This window comes from Lampetra fluviatilis, chromosome 51 (assembly GCF_964198595.1).
Source record: "Lampetra fluviatilis chromosome 51, kcLamFluv1.1, whole genome shotgun sequence".
Taxonomy (NCBI): Eukaryota; Metazoa; Chordata; class Hyperoartia; order Petromyzontiformes; family Petromyzontidae; genus Lampetra; species Lampetra fluviatilis.
Window position 1 is genome coordinate 688,166 of NC_136325.1, and position 21,335 is coordinate 709,500.

The following is a 21,335-nucleotide window of genomic DNA, read 5'->3' on the forward strand; positions in this document are numbered from 1 at the left end:
AGCCAACGCAGCCTTGCCTGCCGGAGGAGCTCACTGATGGGACTTTGTCCAGATCTTTCAAGGACTTGTGAGCTCCTCACACAATCCAGCCTGGTTAAACCCAGGATGGATCGTAGGCAGGCCAGCCTAAATGTTTCCAACCGGCGAAGATGCTCCACTAGGGGGGTCCACGTTTCGCAAGCGTAGAGAAGGGAGGGAATGACCGTGGCCGAAAAGACCTGAAGCTTCGTGCGGAGCGACAGACCAGGTAGCTTCCACACAGCGTTACGCAACCGATGAAAAGATATTGCTGCTCGACTGATTCGGAGTGAGACCTCTGCTGATAAACTGGAGCCGGTCATAAGCACACTGCCCAGGTATGGGAAACTCTCCACTCTCTCCACAACTGCCCCATCACCAATTGGGAGTTGTGGGGGTGGAGTGTCCGATGGTACAAAATACCCAGGCAGGTGCTTAGTTTTGGTGGGGCTGATGGTAAGGCCCCACCTCTTAGTGGCACGCTCCAGTCTCAGCAGCAGTGTCTCCAACTCCTCTTCTGAATGAGCAGCTATTACCAAATCATCGGCATACATAACGTGGTTGACCAATAGGGAGCCATCCCTTGATCGCACACACACACACACATGCACATACACGTACACACACACGTACACACAAGTACAAACACACGTGTGCACACAAGCCAGGGCTGAGCATCTTCTCTGCGTGTGCTCCCATGATGCCGTGCAGCGAGCTGGTGCGAGGCATCGCGGTGCTCGACTACCCCGGCCTGCACACGTCCGGCGGTGGTGGCACCAACACCTTTGAGCAGGTGGGTGGTCCGGCCTCACCATCATGCGCGCGTGTGGGGTCACAGTTCAGTTCCATCTGATCGGAGGAATAATAGACACCCGGTGAACCTTCACGGTGCTGATGAACGTGTTGCGATTTCGTGACGAGATCGCAACAGGAGACATTAACAAAGGAGATGTTAACCACAGGATAATTAACCAGAGGAGACGTTAACTGCAGGAGGCTCTTGAACACTGCTGGGGTTACTTTCTTAGAAAGTGGCACAACAGCCAAAGCTGCGACATTCACAACTGAAGTTCGCCCGTACCTTCCCCTGGGTACACGGTGAGTACAGATAGGCAACAGTACAATTGGCGCACGGGAGCTGCACTCAGGTCAGCGTGTGCATGTGTGTATGTGAGTGTACGTGCGGCAAAAACAACCCCCTGCCTCCTTGTGGTGCCAAACGGGCAACGTTGTCGTGGGCAGTATCGTGGTTTGAGGGCCAATTCCGATTGGCGTTTCCCCTCATGGCATTTGTAACTACCACAGCAGCTAAATGGGGGCTCTGGACAGGTGCGAGGGGCTGGTAATCCCTCCACCTTCAATTAATTACCACTAAACCACGACCACAAAATGTAATAAATAAGCTTGTGCCGGAGGCCCCGGGGGGATAGGCGTCTATGACGTCTCCTGGCCAAACCCCATTTGGCGGAGCCAGGAGACTGAATCCTTACTCTCGGGGCTCCTCCAGAAACAACAAAAAACCCACTATATGTGGCCACGTGGAATGTTCGAACGCTCACTGCGGAAGAGAGGCTGCCACTCCTCTTTCGGGAGCTGGACCGGTACCGCCTGGATCTCTGTGGTATTCAGGAGGTCGGGTAGACCGGCACTGGCTCCTGCCACCATGAGGGGTGGACAGTCCTCTACTTGGGGCAGGAGACTGCCAAACAACAGGGTGTGGCTCTTCTACTGAATAAAATGATGAAGGGGGCGTGGGAGCGTGGTGGTGAGGTGTGGGAAGCTGTAAACCCCAGGCTACTTTGGGCTCGCCTTCCCATCACCCAGAGGTGAGGAGTGGTGGTCGTGGTTACTTATGCCCCCACTGAAGACGAGCATCCATGGAGGGATGCAGGCAAGGCCAATGAGTCAGATACCTTCGATGACTTCCTGTCACAGGTGCTAGCTAAAGTGGCCCCTCGGGAAAGAGTCATCTTGTTGGGTGACTTAAATGCCCGAGTTGGTCATGATGTTGGCACCTGGTCTAGAGTAATTGGAAGGCATGGGCCAGATCAGATCAATAACAACGGCAGGAGGCTGCTAGATTTTTGTGCAGCCCATGGGCTTGTAATTACCAACACGCTGTTCCAGCATCACCGTATCCACACCACATCATGGATGCATGCCGGGTCCAAGCAAGAACATCTGCTGGACTACATAGTGATGGAACAGCGGATGCGGGCCCATATCCTTGACACCAGGACCTACCGTGGAGTTGATCTGCCTACTGAACATCGACTTGTCATCTGTAAGATGTGCCTGCCATTCTTCCACTCCGGTGGTGGGTGTACACCCAGGACCCCATTTAAACCTTTAGTGGCATGGTCTCAGCTAGCTGATGAAAGTTGCAAGCGAAAATTTCATCATCATTTGCAGCTGGGGTTGGCATCGTCCCCCACTCCTCCTGATGTCGAGGGGAAAAGGACAAGGTTTAGGACTGTGGCTCATGCAGCTGCAATAGCTGCTTTGGGTACATGGTCCAGACCTCCCCATTGACCCTGGCTGACAGAGGAGGTCTTCAAGCCGGCTGATAAAAAAGGACAGGCACACTCTCATTGGCTACAGCATCCCACGTCAGAGAATGAGAAGGCTTACCGCAGCCTTCGCTCGGAGGTTCAGAGAGCCGTGAGGCGCTGCAAGGATGGGTGGTGGTCACGGATTGCTGAGGAGATGGAGTCTACCTCAGTGGCCCACGATCACAAATCGCTCTTTAATTCCATTAAAAAAGGAACCTGCAGCACCACACCTATTACCATTATTAGGGGAAAGAACGGTGATCCAATCTCCGACCCCCAGGAACATGCAGGTTTGCTGAGCATTTCTGTGAGGTCCTGGTGGATGGGAAATCCCTTAGCCAGGAAACAATGTGGGACAAAGTGGGGATGACCCTGCTGAGGGTGCGGTGTCTCAAATATTGGAGGAGAAAATCACCCCCTGTGAGTGGCTGGCTGAGGTGCCATCTATTGAGGAAGTACTGAAGGTGATCCAGAGGCTGAGACCAGGAAAGGCACCGGGCAGAGATGATCTCCCAAGCGAAATGCTGAGGGAGGGTGTCGTTTGGCCACAGACTGCCCTACATGACATCATAACAACAGTCTGGACCACTGGACGGGTTCCACAGGATTGGAAGAATGCCGTGGTGGTCCCCCTCTCTAAGAAGGGGAACCGCACAGACTGTAACAACTACAGGGGCATCTCACTCTTCAGTGTGCCTGGAAAGGTCCTGGCAAGGATTATTCCACATCGCCTTGCTAGGGATGCTGAGGAGAGGCTTGCGGAGCCCCAATGCGGTTTCAGGAAAGGGCGGTCCTGCACAGATGCCATATTTTCTGTCCATCTGCTACAGCAGAGGTGTAGGGAATTCCAACAAAACCTACATCTCTACTTCATTGACCTAGTTAAGGCCTATGATACCATCAGTAGGCCTGGGCTCTGGGTTTTTCTTCGTCCTTTTGGAGTATTTGACCCTCTGCTCACGATAATTAAGGACCTTCATGATGGTGAGCGGGCCCAGGTTAAACTACGTGGCCGGGAGTCAGAGCCATTCCCTGTTCACCTTGGGGTGTGACAGGGATAGCCTCTGTCTCCCACATTATTTAACATCTATTTCGACCACGTAGTTCGTGAAGCCTTCAGTCGCTGTTCCGGAGGAATTTTCATCTGGTACAGATACAATGGGAGGCTGATCGATGCCCGAGTGCGGTCAAGGGATGGCTCCCTATTGCTCAACCATGTTATGTATGCCGATGATCTGGTAATTTCTTCTCACTCAGAGGAGGAGTTGGAGGTGCTGCTGCTGAACCTGGAGCTTGCCACCAAGAGGTGGGGCCTTACCATCAGCCCCACCAAAACTAAGCACCTGCCTGGGTATTTGCACCATCGAACACTCCACCCCTACAACTCTCAATTGGTAATGGGGCAGTTGTGGAGAGAGTGGAGAGTTTATCATACCTTGGCAGTGTGCTAATGACCGGCTCCGATTTAGCAGCAGAGATCTCACTCCGAATCAGTCGAGTGCCATTATATTTTCATAGGTTGCATAACGCTGTGTGGAAACTACCTGGTCTATCACTCCGCATGAAGCTTCAGGTCTTCTCGGCCATGGTCATTCCCTCCCTTCTCTACGCTTGCGAAACGTGGACCCCCCTAATGGAACATCTTCGCAGGTTAGAAACATTTAGGATGGCCTGCCTACGATCTATCCTGGGTTTAACCAGGCTTGATTGTGTGAGGAGCTCACAAATCCTTGAAAGATCTCAGTGATGCTCACAACAACGAGCAGAGCGCCGGGTGGCTAAAGCGCAGCAAGTTGGCACAGTAAGGGGCACAGGTGGTGCATCAGCCAATCATCTCAGTCAGTCGACCTGTTGCATCTGGGTCTGCCCCGTGACCTCCTGCCAGGGGGTGTTCGACACTTCACGTGGCCTCAAGGTGCACATGGCCTGTCACAAACGTCGTGGTGACGTCACCGCCACTTAGTGGTGAATGGCGGTTGTTGTTGTTGTATGTGCATGTGTGTGTGCACTTAACGTGGCCTTAACGTGCACATAGCCAGGCACAAGCACCGTGGTGACGTCACCGCCTCTCGGTGGTGAATGGCATTTGTTGTTGTGCGTGCGTGGAGCAGTTAGTGCACCGCACTACGAACCCGGTCACGCGAGTTCGATTCCCGCTCACGGCCAGCACCAGTGGCGATTATCTGAACAGGTCCTGGTCCTTCCCTAGGTCGACTCAGCCTCAAATGAGAAACTAGTGCATTGTGTAAACATCGCCACTAGGGAGACGGAAGCGGCCAGGTGTGGTGCTGGCCACCCACCCCATCGTGTGCCGTGCCGGCCTTCATACGTGCTCGCTAACAGCACTTGCCACGACAGTCTATTAAGGCTACACGGAGATCTTTGTCTTTGTGTGTGACAGCTGTGCTCCACCTTGCTGGTGGAGCGCCTGCAGTACCACGCACACCGTGCCACCTTTGCCCTGGAGTGGAGCCAGTGCCAGGAGGAGGGCATCGCCATGGAGACGACCCCACCTCCACCACCCAGCAACTGCCAAGTCTTGCAGTTATTCTTCCAGGTCGGTAGCCCCTCCCTCCCTCCACTACCCTCCCTCCCTCCCTGCCTCCCTCCCTTCATCAGCCCCTTCCTACTACTCAGGCAGCCCCACCTACTACCTTATGCGGAAGTCAGCAGTGGTTCCCCTATGGACAATCGCCCCTGCCACAAGAAAGTCGAATTGCCACCCACTGGCTCAGGCCTGTAAACTGGGGATGGGCACCAATGCTTCAGTGCAGGACCCCGGACGCATGGTCGCCGTTACCCAGACACCACCGTCGCGTCGCCGCGATAACCGGACGGTTGCCTCGCGTCTGGTGACGAAGCCACCAAAGGCCCTCGCCCCCCGCCCTGTCCCCCAGGCCCCTGGCGGATTCCTCTCCCTATTGGACACAGAGTCGGAGGCTGCCAGCCAATCGGACGAGGTGGAAGGAGGTCTGCCGTGCAGGCTCCGCCTCCTGCTGCAGGCCACGCCCCTCAGAAACGCCGTTGCCGCGGCGACCCACGACGGCAACGGAAACACGCCGCCCACCGGGGATTGTGGGATCTCGTTTGTGGTGCGCCACTTTGCTGGCAAGGTACGTTGGAGTGGGAAGGTACGTGGCAGTGGGAAGGTACGTGGGAGTGGGAAAGTACGGGGGAGTGGGAAGGTACGGGGACTGGGAAGGTACGGGGGGACTGGGAAGGTACGGGGGGACTGGGAAGGTAGGGGACTGACCAAGTATGGGGGACACTGCTCAGTTAGTGCTACGCTGGCTAGGAGATGTTAACTCCCTCGCCTGGTATGCAGGAGGTCGTGGGTTTGATCCCGACCCTGACGCCTGCGTCTCTCTCTCCCCGTGGTCGAGTGGATTTGTCTCTGGGTCCTCCGGGTTTTTTTCCCTTTCACATTTAGAATCAACGTCACAGTATTTCGCTGCTATAAATTTCCACGTGATGAATATAAGCCACTTCGTTGAGCTATTATTTGTGATGGCCAGGTCGTTCTGAAAAAAGAGCTGTATAGCTAAGTGGCCCATACCTGGTAAAAAAAAAATGTTTAGTTTAGTTTCAACGTCTAAACAGGCGCACAGGATTTGTGCATGCATGTACGTGCGCGTTTGATAAACCGGCACCCTCCAATCCCCGTGGATACCGGATCACGGAGCCTTTGCCATACATGGATGCTGCCTCAGTGTCACGGCTGATACACTGGAGTGTAGCGGCGAGCGCTGCACTATGAGCCCGCCAACCCAAGTTGGATTCCCACTCGTGGCCAACACCGGTGACGATTATCTGAACCGGGTACTGGGCCTCCATTCGGTCAACTCAGCCTCAGATGAGTACCTGGTGTGGTGTGCAGACATCGCCACGGGAGACACAAAGGCGGCTGGGCATGGTGTTGGCCACCAACCCCCTCATGTGCCATGCCGACCTTCATAAGTGCTACTGGCTACCAGCACTTGCCCCAACAATCTGTGAAGGCTATACGGGGGATCTTTGTTTGCAGGTGACCTATGACTTGAGCGGGGTCGTAACCCGCAACAGGCTGGAACTCCCACACCAAGTGACCTCACTCCTGAAAGGTCAGAGGTCACTCACGGCTGAAGGTTATGAGAGTGGGACAGGGGTCATCGGGGGACCAGCGATGACGGGGGGATGAGGGGGAGCGAGGATCGCCGGTGATGGGGGGGGGTTGCTGCCGATGAGGGGGGGGCGAGGGTCGCCAGTGACGAGGGGGGACGAGTGTCGCCGGTGATGGGGGGGTGAGGGTCGCCGGCGACGAGGTGGGACGAGTCTCGCCGGTGATGGGGGGGGAGGGTCCCCGGTGATGGGGGGGGGGGGTTGCCAGTGATGGGGGGGGGTGAGGGTCGCCGGTGTTGGGGGAGTGAGGGTCGCTGGTGATGGGGGGGGGTCGCCGGTGATGGGGAGAGTGAGGGTTGCCGGTGATGGGGGGGGGGGGTCGCCGTTGATGGGGGGGGTCGCCGGTGATAGGGGGAGTGAGGGTCGCCGGTGATGGGAGGGGGGGGGGTCGCCGGTGATGGGGGGGGGTTCGCCGGTGATGGGGGGAGTGAGGGTCGCCGGTGATGGGGGGGGGGGTCGCTGGTGATGGGGGGGGGGGGGCGAGGGTCGCCGGTGATGGGGGAGGTTGAGGGTCGCCGGTGACGAGAGGGGGTGAGGGTCGCCGGTGACGGGACGCACCTGAGCGGGAGATGGCGCTGAGGTGGCTCGGTGCCGCGGCGTGCGTCGGGCCGGTCGTTGCATTGCGGGCGGTGGGTTACCGGGGCCGCCCCTCAATCTCCGTCCTCGCTGCGTCCGCGCCATGTGCAGTGAGTCCCAGCGTGCTGGTGAGCCGCCTGTTCCGCGCTCGCCTCTCCCGCACCGGCACCCTCGCCGACTGCGCTCACTCCCGGCACGCGCCGGGGAGATCCCATAATGCACCGTCGATGCCGCCCGCCGGTGGTGCAGCCGCCCTCGATCCTGCCAGCGTCGCCGGTCTTCCGTCCGAACGCGACGAGGACGAGGTGAGAGTGGACGACGTTGACGACGTTGTCGACGTTGATGTTAACGACGACATTGATGACATTGACGACGACATAACATGTGTGTGTGTAATGTGTGTGCACGTGTAATGTGTGTGTGTGTGTGCGTGTAACGTGTGACGTGTGTGTGTAACATGTAATGTGTGTGTGCAACGTTCGTCGTGCATGTGTGTGTGTAACGTGTGTGTGTAACGTGTGTGTGTAACGTGTGTGTGAGTGTAACGTGTGTGCATGTGTGTAAGGTGTGTGTATAATGTGTGTGTGTCTTTGGCCAGACGGCAACACTGTGGTGGGCAGTGTCGTGTGGGAAGGGCCAATTTAGATTGGCCATTTCCCTCATGGCATTTGTAACCACCACAGTGGCGAAATGGGGGCTCTGGATGGGTGAGAGGGGCTGGTAACACCTCCACCACGTCTAAAATATCTAATGAATAAGCTTGTGCCAGAGGCCCCGGGGGGACAGGCATTTATGATGTCTCCTGGCCAAACATCATTTGACGGACCAAGTAGATTGAATCTTTACCCTTGAGACTCCTCCAGAAACAACAAAAAACCACTTAGGGTGGCTACGTGGAATGTTCAAACGCTCACTGCGGAGGAGAGGCTGCCACTCCTCTGTCGGGAGCTGGACCGGTACCGCCTGGATCTCTGTGGTATTCAGGAGGTCCGATGGACCGGCTCTGGCTCCTGCCACCATGAGGGGGTGGACAGTCCTCTAATCGGGGCAGGAGACTACCAAACAACAGGGAGTGGCTCTTTTTCTGAACATAATAATGAAGGGAGCGTGGGAGCGTGGAGGTGAGGTGTGGGAAGCGGTAAACCCCAGACTACTTTGGGCTCACCTTCCCATCAACCGGAGGCAAGGAATGGTGGTTGTGGTCACTTATGCCCCCACCGAAGACGAACATCCATGGAGGGATGCAGGCAAGGCTGATGAGTCAGATGGCTTCTATGACCTCCTGTCACAGGTGCGAGTTAAAGTGGCCCCTCGGGATAGAGTCATCCTGTTGGGCGACTTCAATGCCAGAGTTGGTCATGATGCTGGCACCTGGTCTGGAGTGATTGGCAGGCATGGGCCAGATCAGCTCAATAACAACGGTAGGAGGCTGCTAGATTTTTGCGCAGCCCATGAGCTTGTAATTATGAACACGCTGTTCCGGCATCGGCACATCCACACGACATCATGGATGCATGCCGGGTCCAAGCAAGAACATCTGCTGGACTACATAGTGACGGAACAGCGGATGCGGGCCCATATCCTTGACACCAGGACCTACCGTGGAGCTGATCTGCCCACTGACCATCGACTTGTCATCTGTAAGATGCGTCTGCCATTCTTCCATTCCGGTGGTGGGTGTTACCCAGGACCCCCCATTCAAACTCAAGGTGGCTAGCTGATGAAAGTTGCAAGCGAGAATTTAATCATCGCTTGCGGCTGGGGTTGGCATCGTCCCACACTCCTCCAGATGTCGAGGTGAAATGGACGAGGTTTAGGACTGTGGCTTAGGCAACTGCAATGGCTGCTTTGGGTACACAGTCCAGACTTCCCCATTGACCCTGGCTGACAAAGGAGGTGTTCAGGCTGGCTGAGAAAAAGCGACAGGCCCACTTTCATTGTCTACAGCATCCCACGTCAGAGAATGAGGAGGCCTTTGCTCGGAGGTTGGGGGAGACGTGAGGCGCTGCAAGGATGGGTAGTGGTCACGGGTTGCTAAGAAGATGGAATCTGCATCAATGGCCCTAGATCACAAGTTGCTATTTTACTCCATCAAAAAGTAACCTGCAGCATCATGAGGGGAAAAACGATGATCCAATCTCCCACCATCAGGAACACGTTTGCAGATTTTCCGAGCATTTCTGTGAAGTCCTGGGGGAGGGGGAAATCGTGGGACAAAGAGGAGATGACCCTGCTGAGGCTGCGGTGTCTCAAATATTAGAAGAGGAAGTCGCCCCCTGTAAGTGGCTGGCTGTAGTGCCATCTGTTGAGGAAGTATTAAAGGCATTCCAGAGTCTGAGACCAGAAAAGGCACCGGGCAGAGATGATTTCCCAAGTGAAATGCGTGGTGTTTGTACATAGACTGCCCTGCATGACACCATAACAACAATCTGGATCACTGGATGGGTTCCGCAGAATTGGAAGGATGCCCTGGTGGTCCCCCTCTTTAAGAAGGGGGACCGCACAGACTAACAACTACAGAGGAATCTCACTCCTCAGTGTGCCGGGAAAGGTCCTGGCAAGGATTCTTTAACATCGCCTTGCGAGGCACACTGAGGAGAGGCTTGCGGAGCCCTAATGCGGTTTCAGGAAAGGGCGGTCCTGCACAGATGCCATATTTTCTGTCTGTCTGCTACAGCAGAGGTGTAGGGAATTCCAACAAAACCTACATCTCTGCTTTATTGACCTGGTCAAGGCCTATGATACCATCATCATGGGCTGTGGGTTATTTTTCACGCTTTCGGAGTCCCTGACCCTCTGCTCACGATCATTAATGACCTTCGTGATGGTGAGCGGGCCCGGGTAAAATTCCCTGTTCACCTTGGGGTGCGACAGGGATATCCTCTGAATCCCACATTATTTAACATCTTTATCAATCACGTAGTTCGTGAAGGCTGTACCGGAGGAATTTACATCTGGTACAGATACAATGGGAATCTGATGGATGCCCGGGTGCAGTCAAAGCATGGCTCCCTATTGCTCAACCACGTTTTTGTGCCGTTGATCTGGTAATTGCTGCTCACTCAGAGGAGGATTTGGAGGCGCTGCTGCTGAACCTGGAACGTGCCACCAAGAGGTGGGGCCTTACCATCAGCCCCACCAAAAATAAGCACCGGCCTGGGTATTTTGTACCATCGGAAACTCCACCCCCACAACTCCCAATTGGTGATAGGGCAGTAGTGGAGAGAGTGGAGAGTTCCCCATGCCTTGGCAGTGTGCTCATGACCGGCTCCGGTTTAACAGCAGAGGTCTCACTCCGAATCAGTTTAGCATCATTATATTTTCATCCGTTGCGTAACGCTGTGTGGAAACTACCTGGTCTCTCGCTCCACATGAAGCTTCAGGTCTTCTCGGCCACAGTCATTCCCTCCCTTCTCTACACTTGCAAAACGTGGACCCCCCTAATGGAACATCTTCGCCGGTTAGAAACATTTAGGCTGGCCTGCCTACGATCCATCCTGAGTTTAACCAGGCTGGATTGTGTGAGGAGCTCACAAATTATTGAAAGATCTGGACAAAGTTCCATCAGTGAGCTCCTCCGGCAGCCAAGGTTGCATTGGCTGGGTCATTTAGCCCGCATGTCCAGCCACTGCATGCCTAAACAGCTTTTGTTTGTCCGGATCGATGGGGCAAAACGGGCGCAGAACGGACCAGAGAAGAGATGGAGTGATGTGGTACAGGAGGATGTGGAGCTGAGTGGACTTGCCGATGTCTGGTACCAGCGGTGTCAAGATCGACCTCTGTGGAGGAGGCTCGTGAAGGACGCTACTGGGCAGTTGGAGGCAGTCGCCCTCTAACAACAACGGAGGGCGGAGGAGCGACGCTCACAACAACGAGTGGAGCGCCGGGTGGCTAAAGCACAGCAAGTTGGCACAGTAAGGGGCACAGGTGGTGCATCAGCCAGTCGTCTCAGTCAGTCGATCCGTGGCATCTGGGTCTGCCCCGTGGCCTCCTGCCACTTCACGTGGCCTCAAGATGCACATAGCCTGACACAAGCGTCGTGGTGACATCACCGCCACTTAGTGGCCAATGGCGGTTGTTGTTGTTGTGTAACGTGTGTACGTGTAAGGTTTGTGTGCGTGTAACGTGTGTGTGTGTAACGTGTGTGTGTAACGTGTGTGTGCGTGAAAAGTGTGTGTGTAACGTGTGTGTGCGTGTAACGTGCGTGTGCGTGTAATGTGTGTTTGTGCAACGTGCGTGTGTAACGTGTGTGTAACGTGTGTGTAACGTGTGTGTACGTGTGTGTGTAACGTGTGTGCGTGTAACGTGTGTGTGCGTGTAACGTGTGTGTGCATGTAACCTGTGTGTGTGTCACGTGTGTGTAACGTGTGTGTGCGTGTAACGTGTGTGTGTAACGTGTGTAGTGTATGTGTAACGTGTGTGTAATAGGTGTGTAGTGTGTGTAGTGTGTGTAAGATGTGTGTGCGTGTAACGTGTGTGTGTTTAACGTGTGTGTGTGTTTAACGTGTGTGTGGGTGTGTGTAGGGTGTGTAATATGTGTGTGTGTGTACTGTGTGTGTGTGCGTGTAACGTGTGTGTGTGTAGTGTGTAACGTGTGTATGTGTGGTGTGTGTAACGTGTATGTGTAACGTGTGTGTGTAGTGTGTGTAGTGTGTATGTGTGTAACGGATGTGTAGTGCGTAGTCTAACGTGTGTGTGTGCGTGTAACGTGTGTGTGTGTAACGTGTGTGTAACGTGTGTGTGTGCCAGTTTGGCGAGGCTGCGTCTGAGCAGGTTTACTCGGGGTCCGTCCACTCAACCCCAACTCGCTGCACGCAGCTCACAGTGAGTCCACGTCGCGACCGAACCACACCGATCGGTTAACCACCCCACCCAGGGCAGTCTTCACTAACAGCTGAGTGCATGTGGTGGGTGTGTGGGCGATGGCGGCCTCACAAAGACAAAGATCTCCCATGTAGCATTAATAGATTTTTGGGACAAGTGCGGTTTGATTGCGGCACCTACAAAGGAATCTCCTGTGTAGACTTAACAGACTGTTGGGGCAAGTGCTGTTAGCGAGCAGCACCTACGAAGGGGGGGTGGCACATGTCCGGCCAATGATCCGATCGAAATCCCTCATTTTGATCGGATCATTGGGGTTTATTAGTACTAAATCGGCATTTTGCAACCCCCACTGCCACTGTGTAGCATATTGTTACGTGTGTAATGCGAGCGTAAATGGGGTTGTTGCTGGGCTCTGGTCCAATCACACGGCCCGGGGTATTGGGGGGCGGAGCCTGGTCTGCGGGGCATGTGGGAGGGGCCACCGTTCACCTCGGCTCCAATGGGAGGCGAGGTGAATGGGGGCGGTGCCAGCGGGGCAGTATGGGAAGGCCGAATCTGACGATCCGGAAGGGGAGGAGTCAGGGTCACGTGGGGGGAGGGGATATAAGCGGGAGCCCGGAAGAGATCGGGGCAGTCAGGGAAGTTAAGAGTCTGAGCCACGTTGGGTGGTGAGAGAGATCCGCGCCATCGGCCACGTGGCCGAAGGACCTCAGCACGCCGTCGGCCAGCGGTGTGCGGAGTGCGGGAGTAGAGGAGCTAACGGAGGACCTTGCGCAGCACGCGAGAGGGAGCGTGCGCGGCACGCGGGAGGGAGACGCTGGTCCCTTATCAGGACCAGCGGGGTGTGAGGGCGAGTGGAGGAGCGGACGAGGGAGCACGTGCAGGGTGCACGCGAGACGACGCTGGTCCGAGGAGGAGACCAGCAGGGTGCGGAGAAGAACCTAAATAAAAGACAAGCGGAGACCAGCAGTGCCTGACGGAGTCTTTTATTACACGTGCCAGGGACTCTGAGATGATAGGACAATAGCAAAGTGACTCACAGAATTGTGCACAGTTGCGTATACAGTACATGACTTCCCTGAAGGGATACCTTCAGCGAGCACGATGCCGATCACACACAGTTCGAATTCGACCCTTCATTGATGGTGGCAGAAGCGTCCCATGAGCCATTTTGCCAGAGCGCCCTCCAACTCACCGTCACCGTTTCGCGATCTCCTGACCCTTTGTCTTCAACGGCGGCAACTGATGAATCAGAAGCAGAAACGCTGGCCAACTCCCCGCCTCTAGCGCCATTGCCCGCAGGGGGTGCGCGTCGTCGATCAGGATCCCGGGACGAGACCCGCCATTTCGATGTATGATACGAACAGTGTCAACGAGATCTGTCTTTCGTACCTGATGCAGGGCCGGTTCGTTTCATGCCCCTGTTCGTTGGATGGCAGCATGTACCCGTTAAAGATGATGGGGCGAAAAAAGCGCCGCCCGCAGGTTTGAGACGTACCATTGGCTCGAATACTCGTTCCACACCGAGTCGGTCTACTGCTTCCCGTGCTTCTTCTTCCCATCCTACAATTGCTCGGACGTGTTCGTCTCAGACGGGTTCTCGGCCTGAAATAAGGTGGGCGTCCGCAATTGCTGCCTTCGCCAACATCAAGGTGGCATGCAGTCGCTCCACAACCAGGGGGTACAGAAGGCCAGAGACTTGATGAACACGGAGATGCACATCATCAAGGGCAAGCACGGCCTGGAGAAGCAGACGGCCCAGGCCGACAATCAGACTCGGTTGGAGGGATCAGTCGATGCATCATGACTAGTCTCGACATCCAGAAGGACATCATCCACGCCCACGCCCAGATCGTCCGAAAGCTCCTCTATGATGAACAAGCCGACGCCTTCTACTGCATCATGGTGGACGAGACGCTCGATGCCAGCAATAAGGAGCAACTGGCCGTCATTAACTGCTTTGTTGAGATCAAGACTGGCGTGCTGCGCGAGCGTCTCGTCGACCTGAAGCACGTCACAGACACATGCTCCCCCACGCTCCGCAATTCAATTGTCGACATGCAGACCAATCACGGTCGCCCGATCGCCAACTGCCGTGTTGCAGGCCTATGATGGCGCGTCCAATATGAGCGGCGAGATCAACCGCCTGCACGCCCTGATCAAGCAGCTGAACGATTTGGCCTATTACGGGCACTGCTGGGCGCACAAGCTCCAACCCGTGCTGGTTGCTGCTTGCAAGGATGGCGTCCCCGACATCGGCCTGTTCTTCACATTGGTCATTGACATCATCAATGTGGCGATGAGCTCCTGCAAGCGCAACGACGATCTCATCAACACGCAGAACAAGATCGTGCTGGAGATGATCAACGATCTGCTGGTCTGAGCCAGCAGACGGCATTGGTGCGTCCAGGTGACACGTGCTAGTCGTCGTTCTGGCACGCGCTGCATCGCTTGATCGACATGTTCGGCGTGACAATGCAAGTCATCCAGCATGTGGAGATGGATGGCAGCAAGTCGGAGCAGCGGGTAGAGACGACGCGCCTGCTCGACGGCATGTGCACGTTCAAGTTTGCATTCATCTTGCACCTAATGGAGAAGATGCTGCTTATCATGCATGATCTGTCCCAGGCGCTGCAAACGAAGGACCAGGACATCGTCAATGCATTGCGGTTGGTCGATGGCATCGTCGAAGCGCTGACAGAGATGCGCGTTACCGGCGACGATGACCTGCTCCACAAGGTGCAGCAGTTCTGTGAGACCCACAAGTTCGAGGTGCCCGATATGACTGCCAACTTCGTCCAACCTTGCCGGCCTCGTAGCAATCGGCACATGAACACCAATTATCATGTTTTCCGTGTCGACCTGTTCTACCCAGTGATCGACAAGTTGCTGGCCGAGTTCGCCTACATATTCTGCGCCGAGTCAATGGAGATTCTCTGCCTAGCAGCATGTATCTCTCCACGCAAGGAGTTTGCCTCGTTCAATGTCGACAAGCTCGTGGAGCTGGCCCGCAAGTTCTACATGATTGACTTTCCTGACGTCGACCTAATGCTTCTCGATCAGCAGGTGGTCCACTTCGGCAGGGAGATAGAGAAGGATGAGCTATTGAAGAATATGGGCACACTCCCTGAACTATCGGTCATGCTGGTGCTGACCGACTGGGCCACGGCCGGCTACCACCTTGTATAACGATTTCTGTGGCTGATACTGACCCTGTCAGTGGCGACAGCATGACCGAGCGCGTCTTCAGCGTCCTGAAAATCATCAAGACGCGTTTGCGCACCACAATGGGCTCCAACTACCTCAATGACGCCATGCTGCTGTATGTACAGTGAGGGAAAAAGTATTTGATCCCCTGCTGGTTTTGTACGTTTGCCCACTGACAAAGAAATGATCAGTCTATAATTTTAATTGTAGGTTTATTTGAACAGTGAGAGACAGAATAACAACAAAATCCAGAAAAACGCATGTCAAAAATGTTATCAATTGATTTGCATTTTAATGAGGGAAATAAGTATTTGACCCCTCTGCAAAACATGACTTAGTACTTGGTGACAAAACCCTTGTTGGCAATCACAGAGGTCAGACGTTTCTTGTAGTTGGCCACCAGGTTTGCACACATCTCAGGAGGGATTTTGTCCCACTCCTCTTTGCAGATCTTCTCCAAGTCATTAAGGTTTCGAGGCTGACGTTTGGCAACTCGAACCTTCAGCTCCCTCCACAGATTTTCTATGGGATTAAGGTCTGGAGACTGGCTAGGCCACTACAGGACCTTAATGTGCTTCTTCTTGAGCCACTCCTTTGTTGCCTTGGCCGTGTGTTTTGGGTCATTGTCATGCTGGAATACCCACCCACGACCCATTTTCAATGCCCTGACTGAGGGAAGGAGGTTCTCACCCAAGATTTGACAGTATATGGCCCCGTCCATCGTCCCTTTGATGCGGTGAAGTTGTCCTGTCCCCTTAGCAGAAAAACACCCCCAAAGCATGTTTCCACCTCCATGTTTGACGGTGGGGATGGTGTTCTTGGGGTCATAGGCAGCATTTCTCCTCCTCCAAATACGGCGAGTTGAGTTCATGCCAAAGAGCTCCGTTTTGGTCTCATCTGACCACAACACTTTCACCCAGTTGTCCTCTGAATCATTCAGATGTTCATTGGCAAATTTCAGACGGGCATGTATATGTGCTTTCTTGAGCAGGGGGACCTTGTGGGCGCTGCAGGATTTCAGTCCTTCATGGCGTAGTGTGTTACCAACTGTTTTCTTGGTGACTATGGTCCCAGCTGCCTTGAGATCATTGACAAGATCCTCCCGTGTAGTTCTGGCCTGATTCATCACCGTTCTCATGATCATTGCAACTCCACGAGGTGAGATCTTGCATAGAGCCCCAGGCCGAGGGAGATTGACAGTTCTTTTATGTTTATTCCACTTGCGAATAATCGCACCAACTGTTGTCACCTTCTCACCAAGCTGCTTGGCAATGGTCTTGTAGCCCATTCCAGCCTTGTGTAGGTCTACAATATTGTCCCTGACATCCTTGGAGAGCTCTTTGGTCTTGGCCATGATGGAGAGTTTGGAATCTGATTGATTGATTGCTTCTGTGAACAGGTGTCTTTTATACAGTTAACAAGCTGAGATTAGGAGCACTCCCTTTAAGAGTGTGCTCCTTATCGCAGCTTGTTACCTGTATAAAAGACACCTAGGAGCCAGAAATCTTTCTGATTGAGAGGGGGTCAAATACTTATTTCCCTCATTAAAATGCAAATCAATTTATAACATTTTTGACATGCGTTTTTTCTGGATTTGTTGTTGTTATTCTGTTTCTCACTGTTCAAATAAACCTACCATTCAAATTATAGACTGATCATTTCTTTGTCAGTGGGCAAACGTACAAAATCAGCAGGGGATCAAATACTTTTTTCCCTCACTGTAGAGAAGGAAACTGCTGTGATGGTGACGAACGATCAAATCATGTCATACTTCCAGGCCATGTGCCATCGCCGCACATGCATCGAATAAAAAGCAAGGGACAAGACCTTACTTACTAACAACTCCTATCATTTTTCATTTCTGGAGGGGTTGCCCCCTCTTCCTTAAAATGCTGGCTCACCCTCAAGAGAAAGATCCCCCGTGTAGTCTTGACAGACTGTTGGTGTCACAGCTCAGTGTTTCACAGTCCACTGTAGCTTCGCAACAGCTGTGCGTCGTCCCGCTTGACTCCTTTGAGGGTTGTTAACTCGACACATTTAGGAACGTGGTCACCTTTACGTCTCGCGACCTCTAACACTCCCGACCTCTAACACTACTTGCAACCTTTAACACTACTTGCAACCTCTAACACTCATGACCTCTAACACTACTCGCGACCTCTAACGCTACTCGCGACCTCTAATGCTACTCGCGACTACATCATTAGACCTCCTTCGCCAGTACCAAAATATAATAATAGGGTTTTTCCTCTTTTTTCTGGCAACAAAATTGTATCGTGGTTAATGCACACATGGTTCCTTGTAAACACTCGTGACCTCTAACGCTACTCGCGACCTCTAACGCTACTCGCGACCTCTAACGCTACTCGTGACCTCTAACACTACTCACGACCTCTAACACTACTCGTGACCTCTCGCGCTACTCGTGACCTCTCACGCTACTCGTGACCTCGAACGCACGCTTCCTCGTCTCTGTGTAAACAAAATAAATGCCAGGCCTGATTGCACCACCCTCTCACTTTCCCCCTCCACTTCCCCCCCTTACCCGCCCTGCCCCCCCCCCCCCGCCTCACCCCCCCAGTCCTCGGTGCGTGAGATCCTAGGCCTGCTGCGTCCGTGCAGCCTGCACGTGGTGTTGTGTGTGCGTCCCACCGCGGCGGCCCCCCGAGCCCTTCCCACGGCAGCGCCCCCCCCGAGCCCTCCCTTCCATCCTGAAGTCGTCGCGCGGCAGCTGAGGACGCTGGGGGTGGTCGCCATGGCACGCGCTCGTCGCCACGGATACGCGGCACGCGTCCCCATCCCAGAGTTCCTGCAGAGGTGAACTCGCTCGCTCGCACGCTCACCCACTCGCACGCTCACCCACTCGCACGCTCACCCTCTCGCTCACACTCTCGCTCACCCGTTGACCCACTCACTCACTCGTTCACTCACTCATCCACTCACTCATCTACTCACTCTTTCGCTCAATTGTTCACCCATGCGCCGGTCGCTCGCTGACCCTCTCGCTCACCCGCTCTCTCGCTCACTTACCCTCTCGCTCACCCGCTCGCTCGCTCGCTTACTCTCTCGCTCTCACCCTCTCACTCACTCATCCACTCGCTTTCTCGCTCACTCGCTCAGCTACTCACTCACCCGCTCGCTCACTCACCTGCTCACTCAATTGCTCGCTCACTCACTCGGCCACTCACTCATCCACTCGCTCGCTCATTCACTTGCTCAACTCCTTACTCGCCCTCTCCCTCGCTTGCTCACTCGCTCGCTCACTCATCCACCGACTCGCTCACTAACTTATCCACTCACTGGTTTACTCACTCATCCAATTGCTCTCTTGCTCACCTACTCACTCACCCGCTCGCTCGCTCACTCATCCACTTACTCGTTCACTCACTCTTTAACTCACTCGTTCACTCACTTATCCACTCACTCGTTCACTTGCTCTCTCGCTCACCTACTCACTCACCCACTCGCTCACTCACTCACTCATCCACTCACTCGCTCACTAACCTACTCACTCACCTATTTACTCAGTCACCTACTCACCTACGGACTCACCCACTCACTCACCTACTCACCTACTGACTCACCAATCTACTCACCTACTCACCTTCTGAATCATTCACCCACTCACTCACCTACTGACTCACTCACTGACTTACTGCCTCACTCACCCAATCACTCACTCACTTTCTCACTCACTCACTCCCACCCACTCTCTACCACTTGGGTGGTGGAGAGTGGTTGGGTGAGTTCATCGGGGAGTCCGTTGGTGAGTGGGTGGGCAAGTGGCTTGTGGGGTGGGATGGTGAGTAAGTTAGGTGATTGATTGGGAGGGTGGATAGGATAGTGAGTGAGTACGTGGGTGAGTGGGTGTGATGGTGGTGGGTGGATTGGATAAGTGGGTGAGTGAGTCGGGTGTTGGTGGGATGGTGAGTGAGTGGGGTGCGGGGCGTGAGTTGGGGGGTCGTGGTGGTGAGTGGGATGGTGGGTGGGTTGGATAAGTGGGTGAAGTTGGGGGTGGGGGGGGTGAGTGAGTAGGGTGGAGGATGGGTAAGTTGGGGATTGGTGGGATGGTGAGTGGGATGGTGAATTAGTCAGTGGGATGGTGAGTGAGTGAGTGGGGTGGGTGGGTGAGTTGTGGGTGGGTGGTGGTGGTGGTGTTGGGAGGGAGGGAGAAAGAAGAGGAGGTGGTGGGGGAGCTCCGATGCCCAGGGGTTGATTGTCTGAGTGGTTTGGCTTATTTCCCGAGAGCCGCGCTAATTAAATTGAGCTGCTTCAGTCTCCTCCCAGGCAGCAGCAGTAGCAGCTGCGTACGAATCATTTATATACGGATGTGTGTGCGCGTGTGTAGACACACAAGACAAAGATCCCCCGTGTAGACCACACAGACTGCTGGGGCAAGTGCTGTCAGCGAGTAGCCACCAATGAAGACCGGGGGTGGGTGGCCAGCACGACGCCCGGCCGCATTTGTCTCGCCAGTGCCGATGTTTCCACACTGCACCGGTTACTCATTTAAGGCTCAGTCGACACAAGGGAGACCCCAGGAATGGTTTAGTTTTCCACTGATGTTAGCCGTGAGTGAAAATCGGATTGGGTCACCAGGATCGGAGTCCAGTGCACTCGGTGGTGTGGTGGGAGAGCTGTGGCACGGTGTTGCGGTGGCGGAGTTGTGGCACGGTGGTGCGGTGGGGGAGCTGTGGCACGGTGGTGCGGTGGTGGAGCTGTGGTGCGATGGGGGAGCTGTGGCACGGTGGTGCGGTGGTGGAGCTGTGGCAAGGTGGTGCGGTGGGGGAGCTGTGGCACGGTGGTACGGTGGGGGAGCTGTGGCACGGTGGTGCGGTGGTGGAGCTGTGGCACGGTGGTGTGGTGGTGGAGCTGTGGCACGGTGGTGTAGTGGGGGAGCGGTGGCACGGTGGTGTGGTGGGGGAGCTGTGGCACGGTGGTGCGGTGGGGGAGCAGTGGCACGGTGGTGCGGTGGGGGAGCTGTGGTGCGGTGGGGGAGCTGTGGCATGGTGGTGTGGTGGGGGAGCTATGGCACGGTGGTGTGGTGGTGGAGCTGTGGCACGGTGGCGTGGTGGCGGAGTTGTGGCACGGTGGTGCGGTCGGGGAGCGGTGGCACGGTGGTGCGGTGGGGGAGCTGTGGCACGGTGGTGCGGTGGGGGAGCTGTGGCACGGTGGTGTGGTGGGGGAGCTGTGGCACGGTGGTACGGTGGGGGAGCTGTGGCACGGTGGTGCGGTGGGGGAGCTGTGGCACGGTGGTGTGGTGGGGGAGCTGTGGCACGGTGGTACGGTGGGGGAGCTGTGGCACGGTGGTGCGGTGGGGGAGCTGTGGCACGGTGGTGTGGTGGGGGAGCTGTGGCACGGTGGTGCGGTGGGGAGCTGTGGCATGGTGGTGCGGTGGGGGAGCGGTGGCACGGTGGTGCGGTGGGGGAGCTGTGGCACGGTGGTGCGGTGGGGGAGCGGTGGCACAGTGGTGTGGTGGTGGAGCAGTGGCACGGTGGCGTGGTGGGGGAGCTGTGGCACGGTGGTGTGGTTGGGGGAACTGTGGCACGGTGGTGCGGTGGGGAGCTGTGGTGCGGTGGGGGAGCGGTGGCACGGTGGTGCGGTGGGGGAGCTGTGGCACGGTGGTGCGGTGGGCGAGCTGTGGCACGGTGGTGCGGTGGGGGAGCTGTGGCACGGTGGTGCGGTGGGGGAGCGGTGGCACAGTGGTTTGGTGGTGGAGCTGTGGCACGGTGGCGTGGTGGGGGAGCTGTGGCACGGTGGTGTGGTTGGGGGAGCTGTGGCACGGTGGTGCGGTGGGGAGCTGTGGCACGGTGGTGTGGTGGGGGAGCGGTGGCACGGTGGTGTGGTGGCGGAGTTGTGGCATGGTGGTGCGGTGGGGGAGCGGTGGCAAGGTGATGCGGTGGGGGAGCTGTGGCACAGTGGTGCGGTGGGGGAGCTGTGGCACGGTGGTGCGGTGGGGGAGCGGTGGCACGGTGGTGCGGTGGCGGAGTTGTGGCACGG

General features: G+C 55.5%; 1 protein-coding gene across 1 annotated transcript in view; it reads left to right on the forward strand.

Annotated features, from left to right (window-relative positions):
* LOC144948847 (unconventional myosin-XVI-like) overlaps positions 1-21,335 on the forward strand; it is a 181,095-nt gene that overhangs the window by 113,485 nt on the left and 46,275 nt on the right. Inside the window, exons 21-27 of the mRNA XM_078878499.1 lie at positions 730-811; positions 4,972-5,127; positions 5,468-5,683; positions 6,595-6,670; positions 7,416-7,609; positions 12,054-12,128; positions 17,917-18,152. Of these exons, the coding sequence (XP_078734625.1) occupies positions 730-811; positions 4,972-5,127; positions 5,468-5,683; positions 6,595-6,670; positions 7,416-7,609; positions 12,054-12,128; positions 17,917-18,152 (1,035 nt within the window). The remainder of the gene's footprint in view (positions 1-729; positions 812-4,971; positions 5,128-5,467; positions 5,684-6,594; positions 6,671-7,415; positions 7,610-12,053; positions 12,129-17,916; positions 18,153-21,335) is intronic.